Below are 23,256 nucleotides of genomic sequence, written 5' to 3'. Positions count from 1 at the left end.
AGCGATTATAGCTATCTTCCAACTTTTCGATACCATTTTTGTAGTACGATTTGTCCTTTGCCTCAAAATAGGCCTCAGTTTCAGCGATTACCTGTTCATTACTTCTAAATTTTTTACCAGCGAGCATTCTCTTGAGGTCTGAGAACAGGAAAAAGTCACTGGGGGCCAAATCTGGAGAATACAGTGGATGAGGGAGCAATTCGAAGCCTAATTCGTTCAATTTCAGCATGGTTTTTCGTTGTTGTTTTTGATCGATTGTGAGCTCACGCGGCACCCATTTTGCACAAAGCTTTCTCATATCCAAATATTCGTGAATAATATGTCCAACACGTTCCTTTGATATCTTTAGGGTGTCAGCTATCTCGATCAACTTCACTTTACGGTCATTGAAAATCATTTTGTGGATTTTTTTCACGTTTTCATCGGTAACAGCCTCTTTTGGACGTCCACTGCGTTCATCGTCTTCGGTGCTCATATGACCAGTACGAAATTTTGCAAACCACTTACGAATTGTTGCTTCGCCTGGTGCAGAGTGTGGATGACACTCATCAAGCCATTTTTTGGTATCGGCGGCACTTTTTTTCATCAAAAAGTAGTGTTTCATCAACACAGGAAATTCCTTTTTTTCCATTTTTTTCACAATAACAAAAGTAGCTTCACTCAAAATGCAATATCTCACAAACTAATAATATTTTGTCTTTAACACAGAAATAAATAAAGTTTTGAAACAGAGATAGCAGATAAAAATATTTTAAACGAATTAAGTAACGATTTAGTGACTTAGAACCCTAAAAATTTAAAGGCGAGATTGACTTTTTAGTGAATTCTAAAAATACTGAGCAAAAAGTAGAATAGCATATCGAGAGCTTTAAACGAAATAAAAATGGTTTAACCGTTCTCCAGCAGCGCAATATTGTCTCAACTCGTTGCTTCATTCTAGCCAATGAAAAAGACGTCAATTTAGCTAAATGTGATGCACTCGAGAGTGAAATTTAAAAGCGACCGATTGATTTCAAAGTATACTATAGCGCGTCTCGCCGAATAACGCTTGCCAGCTGACAAGCATTTCGGGATAAAGTTGATCTGGGTGGGTGGATGCTCTCAATTATTCCAAAAATGTCGACAAAGGCATGGTTCAGGGGGCTAGATGTGACTAAGGATTTTATTCGTGTGATGTCCAGACTCGTGTCCAATCACTACACGTCAGATGTACATCTCCTTGGTATCGGACTTTCCAAAACTAATCATTGTACTTGTAGCCATATCATTTGGACATGCGTAGATTGTCGTGATGCCAGGTCCCAACTAATAAATTCTTTGTGTACCCAAGGTAGACTATCCAAGTTCCCAGTTCGCGGCATGTTTGCTTGTCGTGACCTTCCTTACATAAAACTAGTGAGTAATATGATTTATTATATAGTAACCGTTGTGGCTTTAATCGAAATACATTGATGAATTCAAATTGATCTTTAGAAGAAATATATTCGAAGACAGCAAATAAACCATTAATGTCAAACGAAAGTGCTTATCAAGTCTTTGCATTTTATTTTTGAGACCATTTCACATTTGAAGACATATTGCTAGAACTCATACTACACGATTAAATTGAAATACTCAATAATGTGTGTTCTTCGACCAATTTCCGAAAAAACTGGGAAAACTCATACATTGCACAGTGGGAAAAAATCTATGAAAACCCGCAAAGAATTCTGTAACTCATGAACTAATTGAGATAGGTCAACAAACTAAAGCGTAAAAATAGAAACAAAAGCGTTTCTTATGTAAAAATGTCCAAGGAATTCAATGGAATGGTTAATAATGGCCGCACGAATCGCAATCCTGCTCGTTTTAGTCCAAATGTACAGCAGTTTTGAGTTTCCTATAACAGTCGCTCTGTAACTTGAAAAGAAGTCGAGTGCAGTATTCTGGAATAGCCTACTTTCATGTAAAAAAGTCTGGAGAATCGATTAGAAGAACCCACACTGGCCGCACGAAAAGTTTTGGTGGCTGTTTTACCCCAATTCCTCCAATATGTGAAATTTGCATCTAAATCACCCTTAAGTCTTAAGCGAACCACGTTGTAAGCATATGAAAACTATCTTATATTATGTTAAAAAGTCTGGAGAAACGAATTTACCCCAACTGCTCTATTTCGTTATATCCTAATGTAAATCGTCCCTAAATCTCGATAAAACTTATTGGAAGTTTACTAAATCTAGCTTATCTTATGTAAAAAAGTTGGTAGAATCGAATGGAAAAACCTTCACTGGCCGCACGAAACGTTTTGATGACTATTTTACCCCATTTCCTCCATTTTATGGTATTTTATTTTAAATCGGTAAATCATGGTAAAACTTATTGGAAGTTTACTAAATCTAGCTTTTCTTATGTAAAAAGTCTGTAGAATCGAAGGCCAGAACTTATACTGGCCGCACGAAACGTTCTGGTGACTGTTTTACTCCGTTTCTTCATTTCATGATATTTTATTGTAAATCGTTCTCGGTAAAACTTATTGGAAGTTTACTAAATCTAGCCTATCTTATAGAAAAAAGTCTGTAGAACCGAATGGAAGAACCTACACTGGCCGCACGAAACGTTTTGATGACTATTTTACCGAGATTTAAAGACGATTTACAATAAGATATAATGAAATGAAGAAATGGGGTAAAATAGTCGTTTCGTGCGGCCAGTGTAGGTTCTTCCATTCGATTTTCCACACTTTTTTTTACATAAAGTAAGATAGTTTTCGTATGCTTTCAACGTGGTTCGCTTAAGACTTAAGGGTGATTCAGATAAAAATTTCATATATTGGAGGAATTGGGGTAAAATAGCCACCAAAACGTTACGTACGGCTAACAGATCGGCTGAAAAGTTCGTATCGTTTCTATGAGAGGGCGCCACTAGAATTAAATCCATACCATTGTCAGTTAGTACCAACCTTCAAAAGATACGTGTATAAATTTGACAGCTGTCTGATTATTAGTTTGTGAGATATTGCATTTTGAGTGAAGCTACTTTTGTTATTGTGAACAAAAAATTAAAAAAAAAGGAATTTCGTGTGTTGATGAAACACTACTTTTTGATGAAAAAAAGTGCCGCCGATACCAAAAAATGGCTTGATGAGTGTTATCCAGACTCTGCACCGGGCGAAGCAACAATTCGTAAGTGGTTGGCAAAATTTCGTACTGGTCATATGAGCACCGAAGACGATGAACGCAGTGGACGTCCAAAAGAGGCTGTTACCGATGAAAACGTGACAAAAATCCACAAAATGATTTTCAATGACCGTAAAGTGAAGTTGATCGAGATAGCTGACACCCTAAAGATATCAAAGGAACGTGTTGGACATATTATTCACGAATATTTGGATATGAGAAAGCTTTGTGCAAAATGGGTGCCGCGTGAGCTCACAATCGATCAAAAACAACAACGAAAAACCATGCGGAAATTGAACGAATTGGGCTTCGAATTGCTCCCTCATCCACTGTATTCTCCAGATTTGGCCCCCAGTGACTTTTTCCTGTTCTCAGACCTCAAGAGAATGCTCGCTGGTAAAAAATTTAGAAGCAATGAAGAGGTAATCGCTGAAACTGAGGCCTATTTTGAGGCAAAGAACAAATCGTACTACAAAATGGTATCGAAAAGTTGGAAGATCGCTATAATCGCTGTATCGCCTCTGATGGCAATTATGTTGAAAAATAAAAACGAATTTTGGTAAAAAAATGTGTGTTTCTATTAAACGATACAAACTTTTCAGCCGAACTGTTGATTTTCCAGTCATTTTTACATAAAATCAAGCTTTTTCAGTAGACCGCACTCGATTTCTTCTGGGCGTTTGGGGGAAAACGAGCAAGATGGCGATTCGTGCGGCTATTAAAAACCATTCCATTGAATTTCTTGGGTTTTTTTTACATAAGAAACACTCTTGTTTGTTGCCTTTTTCCATGGTTCCCGATTTCTTTTCGGGTTTCCTGGGTTTTTTCCCACTGTGCATTGGGTTACATATTCTTTTCCCAAGCGAATATGTGTCAAACGTTGGGTACGAGGTTGGGAATCCTATGTACAAGGTTGGGAATCGAACCCAGGTGAGCGGCGTGAAAGGCATCGATTTACCCTTCACGATATACCCGTCCCCTAACAAATTATTGAAATGTTTACGTATGCCATGTCTTCAATTTTACTCATTGTTCATCTGGTTCTGTAGTGTACGTTGCAATTAGTGCACAGAGGCGCCAAATGTGATAACATTGTTAAGGTGAACTCTGCTTTAAGAAAATCAGTGATCTGCTGAAACAAGAATCGAGCTTCATAAATCGGAACCTCTATTGAATACTGGTAGAACTTACTAAAAATGGACTAGTAGGCAAACCATGAGCAAATTCTGTTGGATTTCGAAATACCATTCTCTCGCTTCCAAGAAGCATTAAAAAATGTTCAACCACTTATGGGTATTATTTGACCAATTTATTTTGTTGACTAACGATACAATGACAGTTTTAACCGTGTACACAGAACCCTATTCGGAATCAGAACTTAAACACTACTGTACGAATTTGTACTTTTTAATGTAACGTTTTCATTTGAAAAAAAATGACAAAATTTACCGTATTTTTCATGGGTTTACCTAGAGTGCCTATAACCAGAGTCACAACAGCTGTTCGTTTGGAATGACAGCTTTCAGTTCCAAACGAGCAAACGACCTGTCAATTACAGTAGGTTTACCTTTACCCGCACTGACGAAACTACCCATGTAGCATCGATCTTAGTAACCCATGAGTCAGCAGACAAAATTTGACAGCTTTATCAGTCGAACTCTAACCGTGATGGCAAAAACAGTGAAGCAACTCGAACGTCGAAAACGGACATCGTGTGGCACTTTGTGAAGGCCGAATACGCCCGTTCCGGCATCTACAACATCTTGGCACTATTAAATAACAATCAGAGCACCAAAAGAAACCCCGATTCCGGACGATCGACGACCCTGAGCGAGAAGAAACTCCAAAGGAAGCTGAAGAGGAAGACCGAGGGAAAAGTGACTACATCACTGCATGCGCTTGGCCGGGAGGTCGGTGCAACTGGTCAAACAGTGAAAACGTACCTGGCGAAAACGTCAAGAAGCGGAAGTCGCGTCCACTGGTTTCGAAGTTGCAGGTAATGGCGCAGCGGCAGTGGCTGAATTTGATTTTCCCGGCGAATCGCGACGTGGAGGTGGTTATGGACGACGATACCTATCTCTCCCTAGACGGCAACGGGAGGGACGTCAGGGCACTTTGTATTTTACTTATCTCACGAAGGCCTTGGTTATTATTAAGTTCCCCAAGTAGGTACAGCGAGAAGGGGATGTCAAAGTCGCTCTTTTTTCGCTTTGGACTGGACGCGAACGGGGAAATTTATAGTACGAAATGCCTGCGAGAAATTGCGTCGTTTATCAAGAAATCCCATAAGTGTGATAACGCGGTGTTCTGGCCGGATTTGGCGTCGGCCCACTACTCAAAGCGATCGTTGGAGGAGATGGAGCAGCTGAATATCGATGTAGTACCCAAGTCAGCGAACCAGCCCAACGTCCCAAGTTGATAAATAAAACGAAGAAATACCTCAGAAACATGCCTACGCACATGCTTTCGTCCACCATGGCGAATGTTCCGGTGTTCATGGTGTATTTTCATAATATGAACATTTACTACTCTCCCGGAATCATAATTTGTATTGCTCATTTTTTAAATAGGAATTATGTCCGTATGTGTACAATTTCATTATAAACTTCATCCAATCATTGCCTACGAATGTATGTGGGAAGCTAATATAATCTAAACGCCATAGCGCCCAAAATAATGAAGAGATTGTCAAATTTCTTATTATGACCTTGAGAAAACTATGCCTGTATTGTTTGCTCAGACGCAAGAAGAAAGTCTACAGTTTTATAGTTTTCTCACAATAAAAATATTAACAGGCGCCAGGCTTAATTTTTGTATTGAACTTTCTTGACGGTGCTTTCTTCGAATTGTACTACTGAACATAGTGCAGGACACCACCGAGTCGTCCAATCGGTTCCTTTGGTTTTTCGATTGAGCTATGTTTGCTTAAAATTCACCGTGTCGTAAAGAATAGCTGAAACAGTCATAAATTATGTATTAATGTTATCGAGATCATCCTATACTGATAGGGCACAGAAAGTTCGGTGATGACTTGTTTCCAGAACAAACTATTTGACATAGGGAGTATGTACCGTTAGATTCTGTGTTGTTTCACAGGGCGTAGTGTGAATCGCTTCCCTTCGGTGCGCTTCCACTGTGCCGAAGAGAAAAAGTTTCTTACTCATTCTGGCAGGAGCAGAGGAGAAAGCGAGGACCTGCGGCTGTGCGATACGCCATAGACTGGGGTGATGATGAAGTTTCAGATAGACGGTCAAGATAGAAGTAGGATTAATGGTTTGTGAAGTTTTATGAATTTCGGTTCTTGATTACCAGCATCTGTGAGTCAACTGATTGGAGATAGTAGCCGTTTCGGTTAGAATGAGAAGGATGTGTACCATTAGAGTCACTGTTGATTTTCGTTCAATGGTTGATGTAGAGAAAATAAAACAATTACTCGATGTTATTCTATTGATTCACTAGTTTCTTCTATTAGTACTTTACATATCATTTCAGTTTATATTCAAAAGTTGAACATCACAGAATGGAGATGAATTATTCTTCATACTAACAGTCACTAATATTTCGAATCGAAGTTTTAAAATTTTCCCTGAAACATAAACCTACTAAGTTGATCTTGTGTTACTTTCATTACATACTAGCTGACCCGTCGAACTTCGTCTCTCCCAAAAATTATTCGTTCGAATTTATGTTTTCGAACAGCAGAAACGACGACTAAGTGCTTCACGTATGTCTCCATTGTTTTTCTGATTACCTAACCTACAATCAACGGAATGCGACACACACACGCTTTAACTCAAAAAAGAAGTGTTACAAAAAATTAATGTGAAAATGTGAAATACTTATATTAAAACTGAGCAAATGCATAGGTTGTCATCTCGTCCTTTGAGTCAATGAAGTGAACAGAGATCCTTCTCTAACGGCTTCGACGGAATGGATATAAGGTGCCACGTTTTCCGTTCCAGATGTGACTCTTACTTCTGGTAATCGATAAAAAAGCTCACTAACCATAATGTTGGATTGATAAACTTAACACAATTTTGCAGAATTTCTCTTCTAGAGTTGTTCATGCGGTAGAGTAAGATATATTTACAATTTGTTTTTAGCCCAAGTAACCAAAAGTCCGTAAAGAAGGATTTGGCTTAAGTAGCAAACAAAACATTCCCAACAGTCCGTTTTGTAAGGAATTACTCAAACTTGAATGTTCACCTGACGCAACAGAACAAATTTTTTACAGCTTAAAGCAGCGAGAAACATTTTCTGTACGTTCTAGTTGCTAAAAAGTACCACGCGTACATTAAAGTTCTAATAAAGTTGATACTTTTCAGGTACTGTGGTTGCTTGGAGAGACGACGCTTAAATTTTAATTTGATATTTATCTTACCAATTTTAATATTCTTCACAGAATATGAAATAGAAAATGGCAGTCTCAATCCATTATGGTAATCATCTTGAACATTGATCTAATTGCAACTTATTATGTGTGCTTAGTGTAATCTAAAACATTCGAAAATAAAATGCAAGGAAGACCTCTTAGTTTGACCTTAGCGCTTCTACAGCACAATCTTTTCATTGATTCATTCAAAAATTTTCTGATACACACTCCTTCAACTGGGTATCAGAATTTTTCTTCTACCGGTCATACAGTTATATGCATTCTGTCATTAATTTGTCATCGAAGCAGTATAAAAGCGGCAATATAAAAGAATATATGAGAGATTGATAGATAATGATGGCATGTAAAGCTCGGTATATAACTAAAAAGGAGGCTTTGATCTCACTTAACTACGACCAAGGCTTGCTAGTTTAATCCAAATGTAAATGACAATAAGATCAGGCGAAGAAAAGTAGAGGTTATTCAAAAAAAAAACGCAATTTACCACCAAACGCTAATTAAATGATTATATATTGATGTAATTCTACTTATCGATTCACAGGAACCACCACCGCCCAAGCATAAATATGCGTAGGGGCATGAACCTTCACCACAAGAGCAGTTCATTTTCGCACCAATTAAACGGAACATGAGAATTCGCGTGATTCCGAACACTTATTTCTGTCCAAGGTGTGTGTGTATATTACACGGTTTACACGTGTTGGCATGTGTTTAATACCATAAGTGTTCTTCAGTTAATTAAATGCTGCCACTATGCTGTAGAAAAGGATTAAATACTACATAGGAATTGAGGTGTTATATGAAGGTTGTTTATATGAGTAAGAGGATCTCTCAATAAGGTGTTAATAACAGCACAATGAAATTATTAGGGACGTGTGTTCGGTGATGAAGTGTCAGTTGATGCAAATTTGAATAGTGAAAGTGATGTGCCTGGTGAAACGGAGAAGCGATGTGGGCTGGCTTTGATAGAGTTGGTAGTGCTACTAAGGTCGATGGTGCCAGTCATAGCCAACAGGAAACTTTGGCCGATATAGAGCATATCTCGACGATTGCCGGGTCACTTGGTAGCATCGGGACGATTTCACAGTGTGCTGATGGCGAGCCTGTGTATGAGACGGATCATACCGATCTCAACTCCGAATACGATGAGGCGGAGATGCGCAAGGAACTCATGAAAGATGTAAGTATTTATTTTTCGTATTATTTTGAATAATTTGCTAAATGCTCGGGATTTGTTTTTCAGAAATGGCGACAACTTTTCGATGCGGTATGTTTCAGAGAACTGTTCAGTCTTCAATTAATACGCATGATTTTTTCTCAGTTTGATCCGGAAGGCTTCGGAGAGATTCCTGTCGATGAATTCATCGATGCTCTCAAGTCACCAGAATTCATTTCCAGTGTTCCACCCAACAAACGCGATATTTTGTATGATCGGGCCCTGAAAGCCAAATCTTCGAAATCGGACTCCATTTCGTTCCAGGATTTCGTTAATGTGGTGAGTACCGTTTATCCAATTTTCTATCTAAGAGATAAACATCAATAAAATTCTATAATGGTAATTTGCACTTGAGAAAACTTTTCACTAAATGTTGTCCCTCATGCACTCGAGTTCCGATCTGGATCAATTCTCAGTGTTAGTAGGATATTGATATTGACCATTTCATTTGTTTCAAGAATCGACGGAATCAATGTTATACAAACGACAACAGTCTCAACAGTCAGTGATCTTAAGTTTATGAAAATCGGTTTATCTGTCCGTGAGAAATCAAAGTGAGTTCAATTGGTTATTCTGGATGCGGAAAATGGAATCCGGTATAGTCGAAACCAATTCGTTTTACTATCACCTAACAGTATCTACGTTCTTGAATAATTTTACATATAATTAAATCATGGTTGGACATTTCGAACAATGTTCACCTTTTAATTTCGAAACCGGAAGTCGGATCCGATTAAAATTTCATTTAAATTAGTGAAAATCAGTAGAACCGTCTCTGAAAATTCGAAATAAATTCCATTTTGGAGTTTTCAAACACTATTTCAAGTACGGAATCGGACTCCTGGCACTTTTAACTCCGGAGCTGGAGTTCAAATCATTTCATATAGGATTCGAAGCCCTTCGAAGTTTATGACTTTAGAGTAAACCGGATCATCGTTCCTGGTCTCGGAAGTATCGGAAAAGTGCTCGTGACCATTTGTATATTTGGCCGTCAACTAACAAGATCTGCGTGTTAAAAGATTTGGCTTATCAGTTTAGAAGAATCCGCTTTTGTTTGCATGATCAGTTATAGAGAAAACACTCTTGGAATTGAATTGTTTGCACCTTTTTAATCCGGAGCCGGAATTCGGATCTAAATAAAATTCAGGATTTTCATATGGGCTTTTAAACTAAGTTTGCCAAAATCAGTTCAGCCGTCTTCGTGAAAAGTTAATGCTTTTTAATTTTTTTTTCACTTCAAACCCTGTAATTCCGGAACCGAGTGCCCGATTCGGATAAAATTTAGAAGCTTTACATGGTAACACAAGACCTTATATTTGAATTTTAGTTAGAGTCTGCAAAGCCACTCACTCTGAAAGAAGTGAGTGCACAAAAATGTTTCAAAAACACATACATTTTTATATGAACTGATTCGAATGGTATATGATACGAGCTCTAAGCTATAAGAGTACTGTATGGATAATGTGTAGCTTAAAAATCACGGAAGAAACCCAGTTCTTGATTAGGACTTAACACCCGTCGTACGCAGATAAAAATATTTTGTGAATTTATATCAATTTTTATGCACAGGCAGGAGCAGGCAAATGATTGGAAAGTTATTTTACAGTTCCTCATTTCCGAAAGCAAACCAAGGCGTTTTTTTAAATATACAGTCTTGTTCATTGAAAAATCCCATGCATCTCAATAAAATTTTATATCGATCATGGTTTTAAATCAGATTTTCGATTCAACTGCTGTCTATTTCATAATACTATTGATTCACATGTCGTGCGGATTCCTTTTTTCTGTGTAAGATGTTACACTGCTTCAACACAGAAAAAAATTATGAAATTTTCAAGTGACGTGTACGCATGATTCAATTCTTAAGAACCTAATCTGTACAATGCACAGTGGTTCAAAGGTGCAATTTCACGCTCTTAATTGATAACTCATAGAAACGTGGTTTTTGGGGTACAGTATCTTCAGCAAAGTTGTTCAGAATGATAGACACCATCTTTTGGCAAATTTTATTTATGTGATTAATCCCCCTAAAAGTGAGATAAAAAAATATTTTTGCTCAGGGCCAAGATAGGGGAAGTTACTTCGGCAAAGTTGTGCAGAAAGTTATTTTAGCTAAATTTGCTGAAGGTATTATTCCCGTAACTTGAGTGTAATTCATGATATAATGTATTTTCTGAAAAAAGTGTCCTAAAACCAGTTTTTGTACGAAAACATATATGTTTTCAATTTAAATGAGGTTTTCATGTTCTACAATGTTTTTTATCATTAAAAACTACACAACTATGCTGCTATCATTTCAGTTTAATGAAATAGAGCCATTTTTCATGGTTTTTTAAACAAAATTCCAACTTGTCTATCATCAAAAGGCGCAGAAAAGTGCAGATGAGACTACTCACATATTAAACTACTTGAAAAGAGATATGTTCTTTGGAAATATCCATGTTTCACTTCATGTCAGATCAGATTTCAGTATATATGGTACTTGCCACAAAATATGATTTTTATGCACATCGAAGTCTATAAAGTCAATAGTTTAGTAACTGTTTTGTCACGACTTTAAAAAAAGCAATCATCAAATCGAATTATGTTATGTCATCTTCTGGTAGAGAAAAGTATGATCAAAACTCATTTTTTAGTTATTTGTATTTATTTTATGATAGCTGACAATGTTCTTAACCAGCTAAAAAATTCTTAGCATCGTCCGACAGATTCTTCTTGGACTGTTTCGGCCATTCACGAATATTTGTCAACAGAGAATCCGATGAAACTAATAATCAATTCATGAAATCCCGATTCGTAAGTGATCTGAGTTGATCGTGTGTATAATACTCTCGACATCTGTATAAAAGAAACTTCTTAATCGCTATAAACAGTACAATATAGCAAGCGTTTATCGATCTCCACTTCAATTGATGAATGACCAGGTATTTATCCACAAGGTTTTCCACTAGAAAACTTATAGCCAATGAGCCATTGTTCGGACCTCTCTTTAATAACTTTACCTACAAACGTCGGATCGTTCGGAGGTCTTTCCTTCCTCTTTAAATTTTCAACGAAAATACGCTTGTTTTTAGATTCTGAAGGGTAACTTTCAGACGATTTTTATGGTTAAAAATCAGTTTCCCCGTAATAAATCTCATACAAAATTCGAACTGCGAGCGCGAAAATATAGTTCTTCCGATCGAGCCTCAGTTTTACAGAGTTTTTGAGTTTTTCTATAGAAAAACTTACCAAAAATGACATAACGTAATTCGACATGATGATTGCCATTTTTCAAAGTCGTGACTTATCTTCAAAAAACGTTTTGAAAGTTACTTTCAAAAAACGTCAGTAATGAATAATTTGTAGACTTCGATGTCCATAAAAATCATTTATTGTGCGAGTTACTATGGTAACGAATACATATAGAAATCTGATCTGATATGCAATGAACCTTTTCATTGCAAATGTCAAGAACAAAGATATTTGAAAAGAACATATCTCGCCTGCAGACGATCGCAGACGAGTAATTCAACCACGGTATGAAAGCTTTTTTATCGCACCTAAATTAATCAATTTTTTTATCGCACTTTTAGGGGGATTAATCACATGAATAAAATTTGCCAAAAGATGGTGTCTATCATTCTGAGCAACTTTGCTGAAGATACTGTACCTCAAAAACCACGTTTCTATGAGTTATCAATTAAGAGCGTGAAATTGCACTTTTGAACCACCGTGCAATTACTGAATTTTACAAGAAAGATTTGAATATTCGCCAAACTTACCCAGCTGAACTTACATGTTTCAGCACTTAAAAATATGTCAGAATGCATTAACTATGTGTTAGATCAATTGCGAAAAAGAGTCATTTTTTATGTTCGAATTTGTCGATTTCAGAAAACGTATTTACATGATTTTTTCTAAGTGTGTTATTAAGGTAAAATACATTTTGCACTCTTAAAAAAATTAAGCTTACGCTTGACGTAAATTCAAGCATGCCGTAATTTCTTTTTCTTCGGTGATGACATAATATTCATTTATGACTTACCTTTACATGCTTTGAATTTGTAAATTTAAGTGAATTACGGCGCTCAATTTATGTGCATCTATGAAGACGTAAATTTACACAGTTTTTCTAAGTGTGTGGATACAACAACTATTTTATTCGTTGATCTATTTATTCAATGTTTTCGATTTGGTCACTGTCTTATTGATAAAATTCACTGTTTTATAATTTAAATTTAAAGTTTTCGATAATATTTAGGAATTTTGAAACTTGTCAAACAATCAAAATGAAAATAGAACTAACTGATTCGAATTCACGATATAAAATTTGCCTTTTGATCGTTTTGCGAGCGGCGTCTTTATGCAGTCTAGATTACATTTTATGTTTATTTTCGTCCCATTTTTTGATGTAGGTCAGTTTTCTTAACACATGGGAGGTTTGTTTGGCTGCATCTTGTGCTTTTTATTAGCGTCAACAACCGGTCGAACAGAAGAAACTACCCATAAGAGTGCAGCAGAGGGAGAAAATGCAATAATTCATGGTCAGATTGAATGGAACTCTGGTTCTGGACGCAATGGACAGCCGCTCTGACGAGGACATCATGTGGGAAGGCTCGAAGGAAAGGAAGATCGAAACTATACAGCGAAAAAGAAAAAAAAAGTTATAAAATTAAGATAACAAAACGTCACGTCACGTCTGAACGTGTAGCACACAAAGATAAGAACAGGACATTCCTGTCTGTTTCCCAAGTCGGTATTGACCTATAACAGTGTGCTGCTGGTAGATTTTTTTTCTACGGGAATGTTTACTTTTCGTAATTCTTCCATTTTCACTTAGAATAGAGCTGAATTAATTTATATTGGATTTCTGACACCGTTGTGGGCCGTCGTCGTCGGCGGTGATGTACAAAGGGGCTGCTGTGCCGCAGGGGCCACTATTGTTGAACTAGAACTTCCACATGGAGGAAAATATTGTTGACTGCATGAGATTACCTGCGGAGGTCTCCTGCGTTCCGTTTTGTCTGCTTCCTAACATTGATAATTTATTTTACGAAATTAAATAACCAGATGAAAACAAAATATCCGACTCAGATCCGACCTTCCCGAATCGGGGAATGCTTGGTCACAATTAGTCTTTATGAAGGAGGACATTTTTATAAATCTGTCATCGAACACAGATGCCGACATCCTAGGATTGACCGGCCAGGGAGGTCTGCATTGTTTGTGTAAAATTTGTGCGCTTAGCCTACAAATTTATTTAAACTTTTACCGCTCCTGTTGTGTCAATATTTAATCTGTCTGGCAGCTCATCAGCAGGGAGTTGTAGCCGAATTTCGAACTGTGTTTTGACCTAAAGACAAAATTTTAACCAAATATATTCCACTCGACATCATGACATGGTTTTAACGCAGATTTCGCCTCGTACGTGATAAGTTTGATCAAGAACAAATTTCTTGAATTGCCAATAAACTTAACTATTCTTTTCAGAACAAGTTAATATAATTTTGGAATCACCGTAGAATGGTGTTACTGAAAAATTCAATAAATATTTCGAAATTTCTGTTACATTCCTCGCTTTGAAGAATTACTTTCCGCGTTAATCAAATTTGAATTAAAATGTAATGCGAATCAAATTTACATTAAAATGAAATGTAATATATAAAAAATCGGCAAACCAAATAAAAACGGCGTCAAAACTGTACTGGATGGAAAAATAACTGTTTCCGAATGCAGATGTGCATATTTACATTGTCACCCCAAAGCTAGCTTCTATGAATAAAGAGACAATCCGCATCAAACCATACCAAATAGTGTATCTGAATCCTTACATTTTCATCCATCTAGTTCACTGCCGACGAGAGGAAACCGGATGCAGTCTGCACACATTGCATAGTGTGGAACAGGGCTTGTATTGTATTTTTTTTGCCAATAGTTCATGGAGGGTTGACAGTTACAAAAAGAATCCCTACTATTGCTGATAATTGAGCAAATTAATACGTGTCGTCAAGGTTTGTGAGGTTAGAAATATGATCCGTTCGCTTTTCGTTCTTTCACTCGTTATCTTAGAAATTCATATGCTAACGCTCTACCGAAGGAAACCCTTGTACACGATCGGAATGGAGTGTAGCACGTGCTGATGAAAATATTTCGGTGGGTTTCTCGATCATGAAATTCGATTACCTACACCGAAGGCAGCACGCCAGATGACGTCGGTGTCGCAACCCTCTCACTGACATGCCGTCACCAGTCTGGTTTTCCTTAATGGGTTAAAATAAACAACTATTGAAACCACTTACTCGATATAAAGCGTGTAAGCAGTACTCCCGCGGGACAACGCACAATTAGTCTGGAAACGTGGAGAAGTGAGAAACGATCTGCGGCAGATGAGCCATCTCGCAGATGAGAGGCCCTTGATAGTTCTATTTTATCTTCCTATACCGTGGTTGGTTGTTTGTCAGCGGCGTTGATTGATCCGTTTTCAAACAACCAACAACCCTTTAAATAAGTGACGTTCATTTTCGAGCGCTCTTTATTTAGAAGTGATAGGTGCTCTGGTAAACTATGTTTTCCTCCGTTTATCCATAGGAAGGTATAATTGACACAAATTGACTGTTTCACAGATGGAACTATGGAATGGGTAATTTAAAATTTTATTAAGTGAATTATCCGTTGGTATCTTACGAGTTTGAAGGGACGCACTCTTCGAATCTCTAGCCAGACAATACAATGGTTAAGTGTTGTTTCAACAAAATTGTACACACTCTTTTGACATGGCTCAAAAAATGAACTATGTAGAGTAGTCGGTTTATCTTGTAGTATGTAAATGAAATCATTTCAATTCAATTTTTCTGCTAATTATTGTTTTTTCTGGGAGAAAGATGACCATCATTCTGTGACGGCTGAGAGACAGTTGATTCACTTTTCGATGTTGTTTTTGCATCAATTAGTTTTTCTCTTGTTGTCCTTATTCATGTTTAGAATGTTTAGAATTTTGTCGGTGTTGGTTACAACAACACATGAAACTTGTTGAATATTGCTTGTAGTTTTATTTCCAATATTTGCATGATTTTGGAGTAACCTAAAAGTATTCGACATGAATAATATATTTTGGATTTCATTCGAGACAATTTCTTGATCGTTCCTATGTAATCAATACCTTAGTGTACAGCCATACGATATAAAGGGTCTCATTGAATGCATATGCAATACATGTACGTCATTCCGAATACTAAGGTAAAAAAAACTTTACAACTTCCTTTTTATCGAAACAATTTGTGTACTACAAAAATTTCCTATCGCGTTCCTATGTTCCTTATCAAATTCAAAGCATTGATCACCAAGCCATTGCTTCAAATGTAAGAAACGGAAGCAGTACAAGGATAGGACTATACGGTAAATGGTAATATGGACGAAAATCTTGGGTCTTGTCCAACCCTTTCTTCACTCATTACAGTAAGCCCATAAATTAGGCATAACCCTCGATCAATTGCTGCAACTGAAGACTATTTTACTCACAAAAATTCTATTGCAACACGATGTAACAACCTGGTAGGAGTAACGATCTTTGCGAAAATTTTTTACTGTTTGTAAAGCAAAGTAAAGCAAAGCATTACATTCCACATATGAATCTTTCCAGGTTGGGGCTCGAACATATGACAATTGGCTTTTGAGACCATCGCTCTAAACCTTAAACCGCCAACCCGGGCTGAATTGTTCGTTTACTATTCGTACCGATAGACTATTGAATCCAAAGAACACCCGAAATAGCGGCGAAAGTAGGGTACTTTCCGATATGCACAAGTTTAAACGTGTAACAACTTTTTAATCTAAAATATAAGCGTATGGCCCTTACTTTTTGAATAAGCCTGGTGTTTGGACGATCTATTTTGCACAAGTTATGCAATTATCTCGTAATAAACGTGATCTTGACAACATTTTTTCGACATTTTCTTTTGATTAGTTCAACAATTACAGTAAAAAACGAGCAGGGGAAAAGTTTTCAGGACACTAAATCTGGAGTAATTTCGCAATGTCCTCGAAGTGACACTCAGTATAGCATAGAAGTACATAGTTCCACGTCAAAAACCTTATGACTTTACGTATTGTTAGATGTACAATTCACTTGATTTCACATGAAAATTAATGTGAGGGTAAGTAGGGGTAGATGAGGTAAATCGCACCCCCCTAAGGAAATGTAGTTATATCTTAACTATAGAGAATAACACGGAAGAGTTTCATGCATGACTATCTTCCGTAATCATTATTTCTCAAAATTGCGACAAATACTCACTAAATGCCTTGAAAAATACATGAAATATCTTTTTTTACAAAACCCTTAAAAATTGTCTATTGAAATATATGCGGGGCATGACGCCCGATCGTGGAAAACATGAAAAATATACCATTTAAATTGCGCGAAGTGACGATAGAGGCAGGATGATCTTAAACAACGGGAAAACATTCATCAAAACAACGGATTAAAGCTCATGACAACCACGGGGCAATATGCATCGCTACCAAAATTTCATAGTAATCTGTTGTTATGGCGGACTTTCAGTTTCATTAAAATTACAGTGAAAAAAATTGGTAACTTTTGAGGAAAGCAAAAGGTGCATTATGCCTGGGGTGTGTGTTTTAGGTCTAAAGATACCATAGAAAATTCGTGAATATCATCTTGATCCAGCTGTCGGTACCAGAATTGTAGAGTGTTTAAAAGATGAGTAAAAATATCGATTTCAAAATACTTACAGAGACCGATTATTACTAAGTAATGTTCAAGTGAAAGGTGTTATGTTATGTTATGTTATGTTATCAAACAAATCGATTTTTGCTATACTAACTTACTACGGAAATAGTGGTAATATACTCCGAAATGGAATTTTCTCACTTTTCTCAGAGATGGTTTGACTGATTCAGCAAACTTAGGTTTAGCTGAAAGATCTTAGATACTATACAAAACTCATAATGTTCATCCGGGTCCGACTTCTGGTTCCGGAATTACAGGGTGAAAAGTGCTTAAAATGGTATACCGTCATTTACAGCTTCGTAGCAAAAACCTTCAAAAATTATAAATTGGGCTCAAAATCATTCCAATCGGTATTCAATGCTAGTAGATTCCGGCTCTCTTGGTTTCCGGTTTCCGCTTCCGGAAGAACCGGAAATAATGGCAATATACTCCGAAATGGACTCACTCAATTTTATCAGAGATGGTTTGATCGATTTTCACAAACTTAGGTTTAATTGAAAGGTGTTAGGTCCGATATCAAATTCCTGAACTTTATCTGGATCCGACTTCTGGTTCCGGAATTGCCAGATGAAGAGTGTGAAAAATTGTATACCAAACGTAAATTAGGGAAAAATCCTTTTCAATTACTTTCAAAACTGTTTCAATTTGTGAACCAGTTTTGTTGCTGGCCATACGAGCCAACAAGGCAATAGCAGTATTCGGAATTCCGTTTCGTAAGTACCGGAAATAGTGGTCAAAAACTGCAAAATGGACTCACTTTTCTTCAAGATGGCTAAACCGATTTTCACAAACTAAGATTCAAATGAAAAGTTTTCGGTTTCATACAGAATACCTGAGTTTGTTACGGATACCAATATCGGTTTCGGAACCACAGGGTGTTTCGATTTGTAGATTGGGCTAGTTCACGTCCGAACAAACTTTCCAGTTTTTGTTCAATGAACATTTCTCAGTAATATGTATGATACTATGAGTAACATGAGAAATGCATAATTATCCCTCAGGGTAGATTAGAATGGGTTTTTGAGTAACGAACCACTTCTATCCATTTCTTAGACCTAGTGATTTTTTCAGAATTCAAGTTGGTATTGAGGTGAACGAAAAAAATCTATGATGGTTATTGTCCATGTCTTGCGGTGATGAACCAACTATATTTTCACGTTGCCAAAAGTTCCACGTGTACTTTTAAGCATCAAAAAAGTACATTCGGGATTGAAACTGATATTTTGTCAATCTTAAAAGTGTATTCTTTCACATAATGTGTAATTTTTAGTTGCTTGAGGCAGGGCCGGTGAAACATGTAAAACTCAGGTGGGTAATTTTTCATACCGGAGGGAACGACCCACTATTTTAAAGTACACTAAAACCGCAATTTACGCGTTTTATTCGAAACAACGCGATTTTTTGTTTAATTTACGCGATGATCGCGTAAAAAAAGGTTTTTGTATAATGATAAAAATTTCAATTTAAATACACATACAAAAACGTGCTTAATCCACCTAGCAGTGAGATGATACCTTTTTTTATCAATCCGCATGTGTTTTTTCCATGAATATTCTTCGGTTTTCATAACATTATTTCAATGGCCGTCGTTTTACGCTGCAATTTGACATTTTAATCACTCATTACTCTATCTAAAAGTGGGACAATCGATTAAACATTCCATGATATGTCGAAGTAAGTTCCACTTTAGAATTTACGGTAATTCAAGGTATTTCCAGAGCCGGTATTCAAGAACCAGCATAACCCAAACCGATGCTTATGGCCATATGACGAATAAATTGCCATAGTTTTGAGTCCAACTTTCAAGCTTTTCGGGATTATCATCTTCTATATCGGTTTGAATTTTAAAAATTCATCCTCCTGTAATTCCAGAATCGGAAGTCAACATTGGATAAAATTAATTAATTTTGTGTGGGACTATAAGTTTATTTTAATTTGACCTTTTGTTTCTGAAATTCGATTTGGCTTTATTTGAGAAAACGATTGAGCTTTGAGAAACAATTCGATACTGGAGCCGGAATTCGTAAATCGGTGTAGCCGAAATTAGACAAATTCACCTGAGTAAATGTAAACTTTGTTTCAAAATGTCTAAATATCAGTTTAGGCATCTTTGAGAAATCGTAGTACGAGTTAAATTGTTGGGTGCCTTCCGAATCGAAAACTGAATACCACTAAAACTGAAATATGTTTATTTGGTTGTCGTCTATTCAAATCAGCAAATCTTAGATGATTCTTAGATTTCATTTGAATCTTAGATCGGTTCAGCCTTCTACGAGGAAAATGAGTTGCACAATTTTAATTTCGTTTCACATATCATCCTGTAGTTCCGGAACCAGAAGTCGAATCCAAACATAATTGAGGAACCTTGTTTAGGAGCATACGAATTTTCATATGAATCTGAGTTTGTAGAAAACGGTTGAGTCATCTTCGAAAAAAGGTAAAAAATTGAGTGAAATTATTTGTCACATACGCATTTGCTGATCTCGACGAACTGATTCGAATGGTATATGGCTGTTATGTTCTTCCAGCATTTATTGCTGTAAGCAGTTTTAATCAATATAATTATGAAATTGTTCTGAATTCGGAAGTACTGCCATCTTTCCAATATGTCATATTCGAACGATTATGTTGCCAAAAACGAACCGTGCTAAAATCGGTCCGAGGCAAAATGTCATGAAAAAGTATGCTGTGCGTAGTCTTTTTGGTACTTAGAAACAATTGTATGTGACAGTATAAAAAATCGTGTTTTACGTTGCTCCCAAGCCTTTCTTTGCCATCAAGCGCTCAGAACTTATACTGCTGGAATATGGGGGAAAAGTCGCTTACACAAAAATTTCGATATCTCCGTTAAAAATGGACGGATTTTAACAATCTATGGCTTGTTGGATAGCTATTACCGTTCGAAATCTTAGTCTGAAAACATATGCTGTTTTCAAGGTCAATTGTGACAGATACTGTCAAAAACTGAAAATTTTGACATAAAACTTCGTATAACTCAAAAAGTAAACATCCGATCTCCATTCAATAGCGTTCTGGGTGACGAGGAGACCTTTCATTTGCGACTAGTTTGATCAAAATCGGTCCAGCCATCTCTGAGATCTCGACCTCTTAGTTGACAACACACATACAGACACACACACATACACACACACGGACATTTGATCAGTTCGTCGAGCTGATTTGATTGGTATATGACATTCGGCCCTCCGGGCCTCGGAAAATTTTTCGAAAGTTTGAGCGAATTCTATACCTATTTTTTATATTTATAGAAAAAGGTAAAAACATGCTTCAGGGAATTGAATATTGTGAAATGTATATTAATGAATTGTTTAATTTAAAATAATCTAAATAAGAGCGTGGCCATCCAAGAATTATCTGGAAAACTAATATTTTATGTAATCGCTCTTATATAACTATTAAGTGCGGTATGTATTCGTAGTACTATTTACAGAAAATTTACATACTGTGATAAGATCTGTAGAAGAACTTGCTCATTCAAAACCTCTACCAACGTAACCGATGATCTATCCGAAAACTTCCTGGAGTTTAGGCCTTGAGATCTACCTGTGTAACAAAGTGTATTATCAAACTTATCGTTCTCGGTCTGCTGAATGCTCATATACCTTAGATCTGTTTTCACTGATGTTCTTGGACGGCTGGGAACCTACCTGTAACAGCTATAAATAGACAAGTAAGCAATAAGTAGCTCTAAAAGTTTGAACAACAAACAAAAAAGGCACTCGTCGTTGTAGTTCTTGCTGTCAGAGATGGCATTTCACCAGAGTGATACACGCTGGCGTCAGATTCTTGTCCACACCGAGGATGCAAAAAACGAAGCATCGCACAAAGAGGAAAGCGCACTTCTTCTCAGTGTCGAATAGACAGCATTTGAGTGTGTGCTTGTGGTTAAAGCAGCTGGCGCGAGTGAAACACATTCTCTTCGCATGAATCGCTCTTACGCGCTCTCGTCTAAATACACCCAAGTGACCACTGCACAGTGGTTCAAAAGCGCAATTTCACGCTCTTAGTTGATAGCTCATAGTATCGTGGTTTTTGAGGTACAGTATCTTCAGAAAAGTTGTTCAGAATGATAGACGCCATCTTTTGGCAAATTTTATTTATGTGATTAATCCCCCTAAAAGTGAGATAAATATTTTATTTTAGCTCAGGGCCAACATAGGGGCTAAGTTACTTCGACAAAGTTGTTCAGAAAGTTATTTCAAACAAATTTGCTGAAGGTACTATTCCCGTAACTTGAGTGTAATTCAAGATATAATGTATTTTCTTAAAAGGGTTTCCAAAAACCAGTTTTTGTAAGAAAACATATATATTTTCAATTTATATGAGTTTTTCATGTTATACAAAGTTTTTAATCTTTAAAAACTACACAACTTTCTCGAACATACTATGCTGCTACCATTTCAGTTTAATGAAATAGAGCAATTTTTCATGTTTTTTTGCATAAAATTCTAACTTGTCTTTTATCAAAAGGCGCAGGAAGGTGCAGATGAGACTACTTACATACTAAACTACTTCAAAAGAGCTTTCATACCGTGGTTGAAATACTCGTCTGCGATCGTCTGCAGGCGAGATATGTTCTTTTCAAATATCCTTGTCCTTGACATTTGCAATGATAAAGTTTATTGTATATCCGATCAGAGTTCAGTATATATTCGTTACCATGGAAACTCTCATAATACAAGGTTTTTATGGACATCGAAATCTACAAATAGAAAAGTTTAGTAATAATTACAGACGGTTTTTTGAAAGTAACTGTCCGACGTTTTTTAAAAGTGAGATAAGATGCCACGACTTTGACAAAAGGCAATTATCATGTCGAATTACGTTATGTCATTTTTTGATAAATTTTTTTTATAGAAAAGCTCTGCGGATAAATATCCTCTATTCATAAATTTAAGTGGAGATCGATAAACGCTTGCTATATTGTACTGTTCATAATGATTAAGAAGTTTCTTTTATACAGGTATTGGGAGTATTATACAAGCGAGCAATCCAGATCACTTACGAATCGGGATCCCACGAATTGGTAATTAGTTTCATTGGATCCTTTGGTTACAAATATTCTTAAATGGCCAAAACAGTCCAAGAAGAATCTGTTGAACGATGCTAAGAGTCTTTTAGCTGGTTAAGAACATTGTCAGCTATCATAAAATAAATACAAATAACTAAAAAATGAGTTTTGATCATACTTTTCTCTACCAGAAGATGACATAACTTAGTTCGATTTGATGATGATTTTTTAAAAGTCGTGACAAAACAGTTACTAAACTATTCAATTTATAGACTTCAATGTGCTCAAAAAATAATATTTTGTGGCAAGTACCATAGTAATGAATATATACTGAAATCTGATCTGAAATACAATAAACCTTATCATTGCAAATGTCAAGGACGAGGATATTTGAAAAGAACATATCTCGCCTGCAGACGATCGCAGACGAGTAATTCAACCACGGTATGAAAGCTCTTTTGAAGTAGTTTAATATGTAAGTAGTCTCATCTGCACCTTCCTGCGCCTTTTGATAAAAGACAAGTTAGAATTTTATGCAAAAAAACATGAAAAATTGCTCTATTTCATTAAACTGAAATGATAGCAGCATAGTATGTTCGAGAAAGTTGTGTAGTTTTTAAAGATGAAAAACTTTGTATAACATGAAAAACTCATATAAATTGAAAATATATATGTTTTCTTACAAAAACTGGTTTTTGGAAACCCTTTTAAGAAAATACATTATATCTT

The 23,256-nt window shown here is 36.4% G+C and overlaps 1 protein-coding gene across 1 annotated transcript in view; it reads left to right on the top strand.

Annotated features, from left to right (window-relative positions):
- Window positions 1–23,256, top strand: part of LOC131439447 (protein rhomboid) — a 206,971-nt gene that overhangs the window by 2,768 nt on the left and 180,947 nt on the right. The window contains exons 2-4 of the mRNA XM_058610449.1: window positions 8,090–8,728; window positions 8,792–8,815; window positions 8,870–9,043. Of these exons, the coding sequence (XP_058466432.1) occupies window positions 8,498–8,728; window positions 8,792–8,815; window positions 8,870–9,043 (429 nt within the window). The 5' untranslated portion in view covers window positions 8,090–8,497. The remainder of the gene's footprint in view (window positions 1–8,089; window positions 8,729–8,791; window positions 8,816–8,869; window positions 9,044–23,256) is intronic.

Source organism: Malaya genurostris, chromosome 3, assembly GCF_030247185.1.
Source record: "Malaya genurostris strain Urasoe2022 chromosome 3, Malgen_1.1, whole genome shotgun sequence".
Taxonomy (NCBI): domain Eukaryota; kingdom Metazoa; phylum Arthropoda; class Insecta; order Diptera; family Culicidae; genus Malaya; species Malaya genurostris.
Note: the sequence above shows the minus strand (reverse complement) of the source record. Positions and strands in the feature narration are given on the sequence as shown.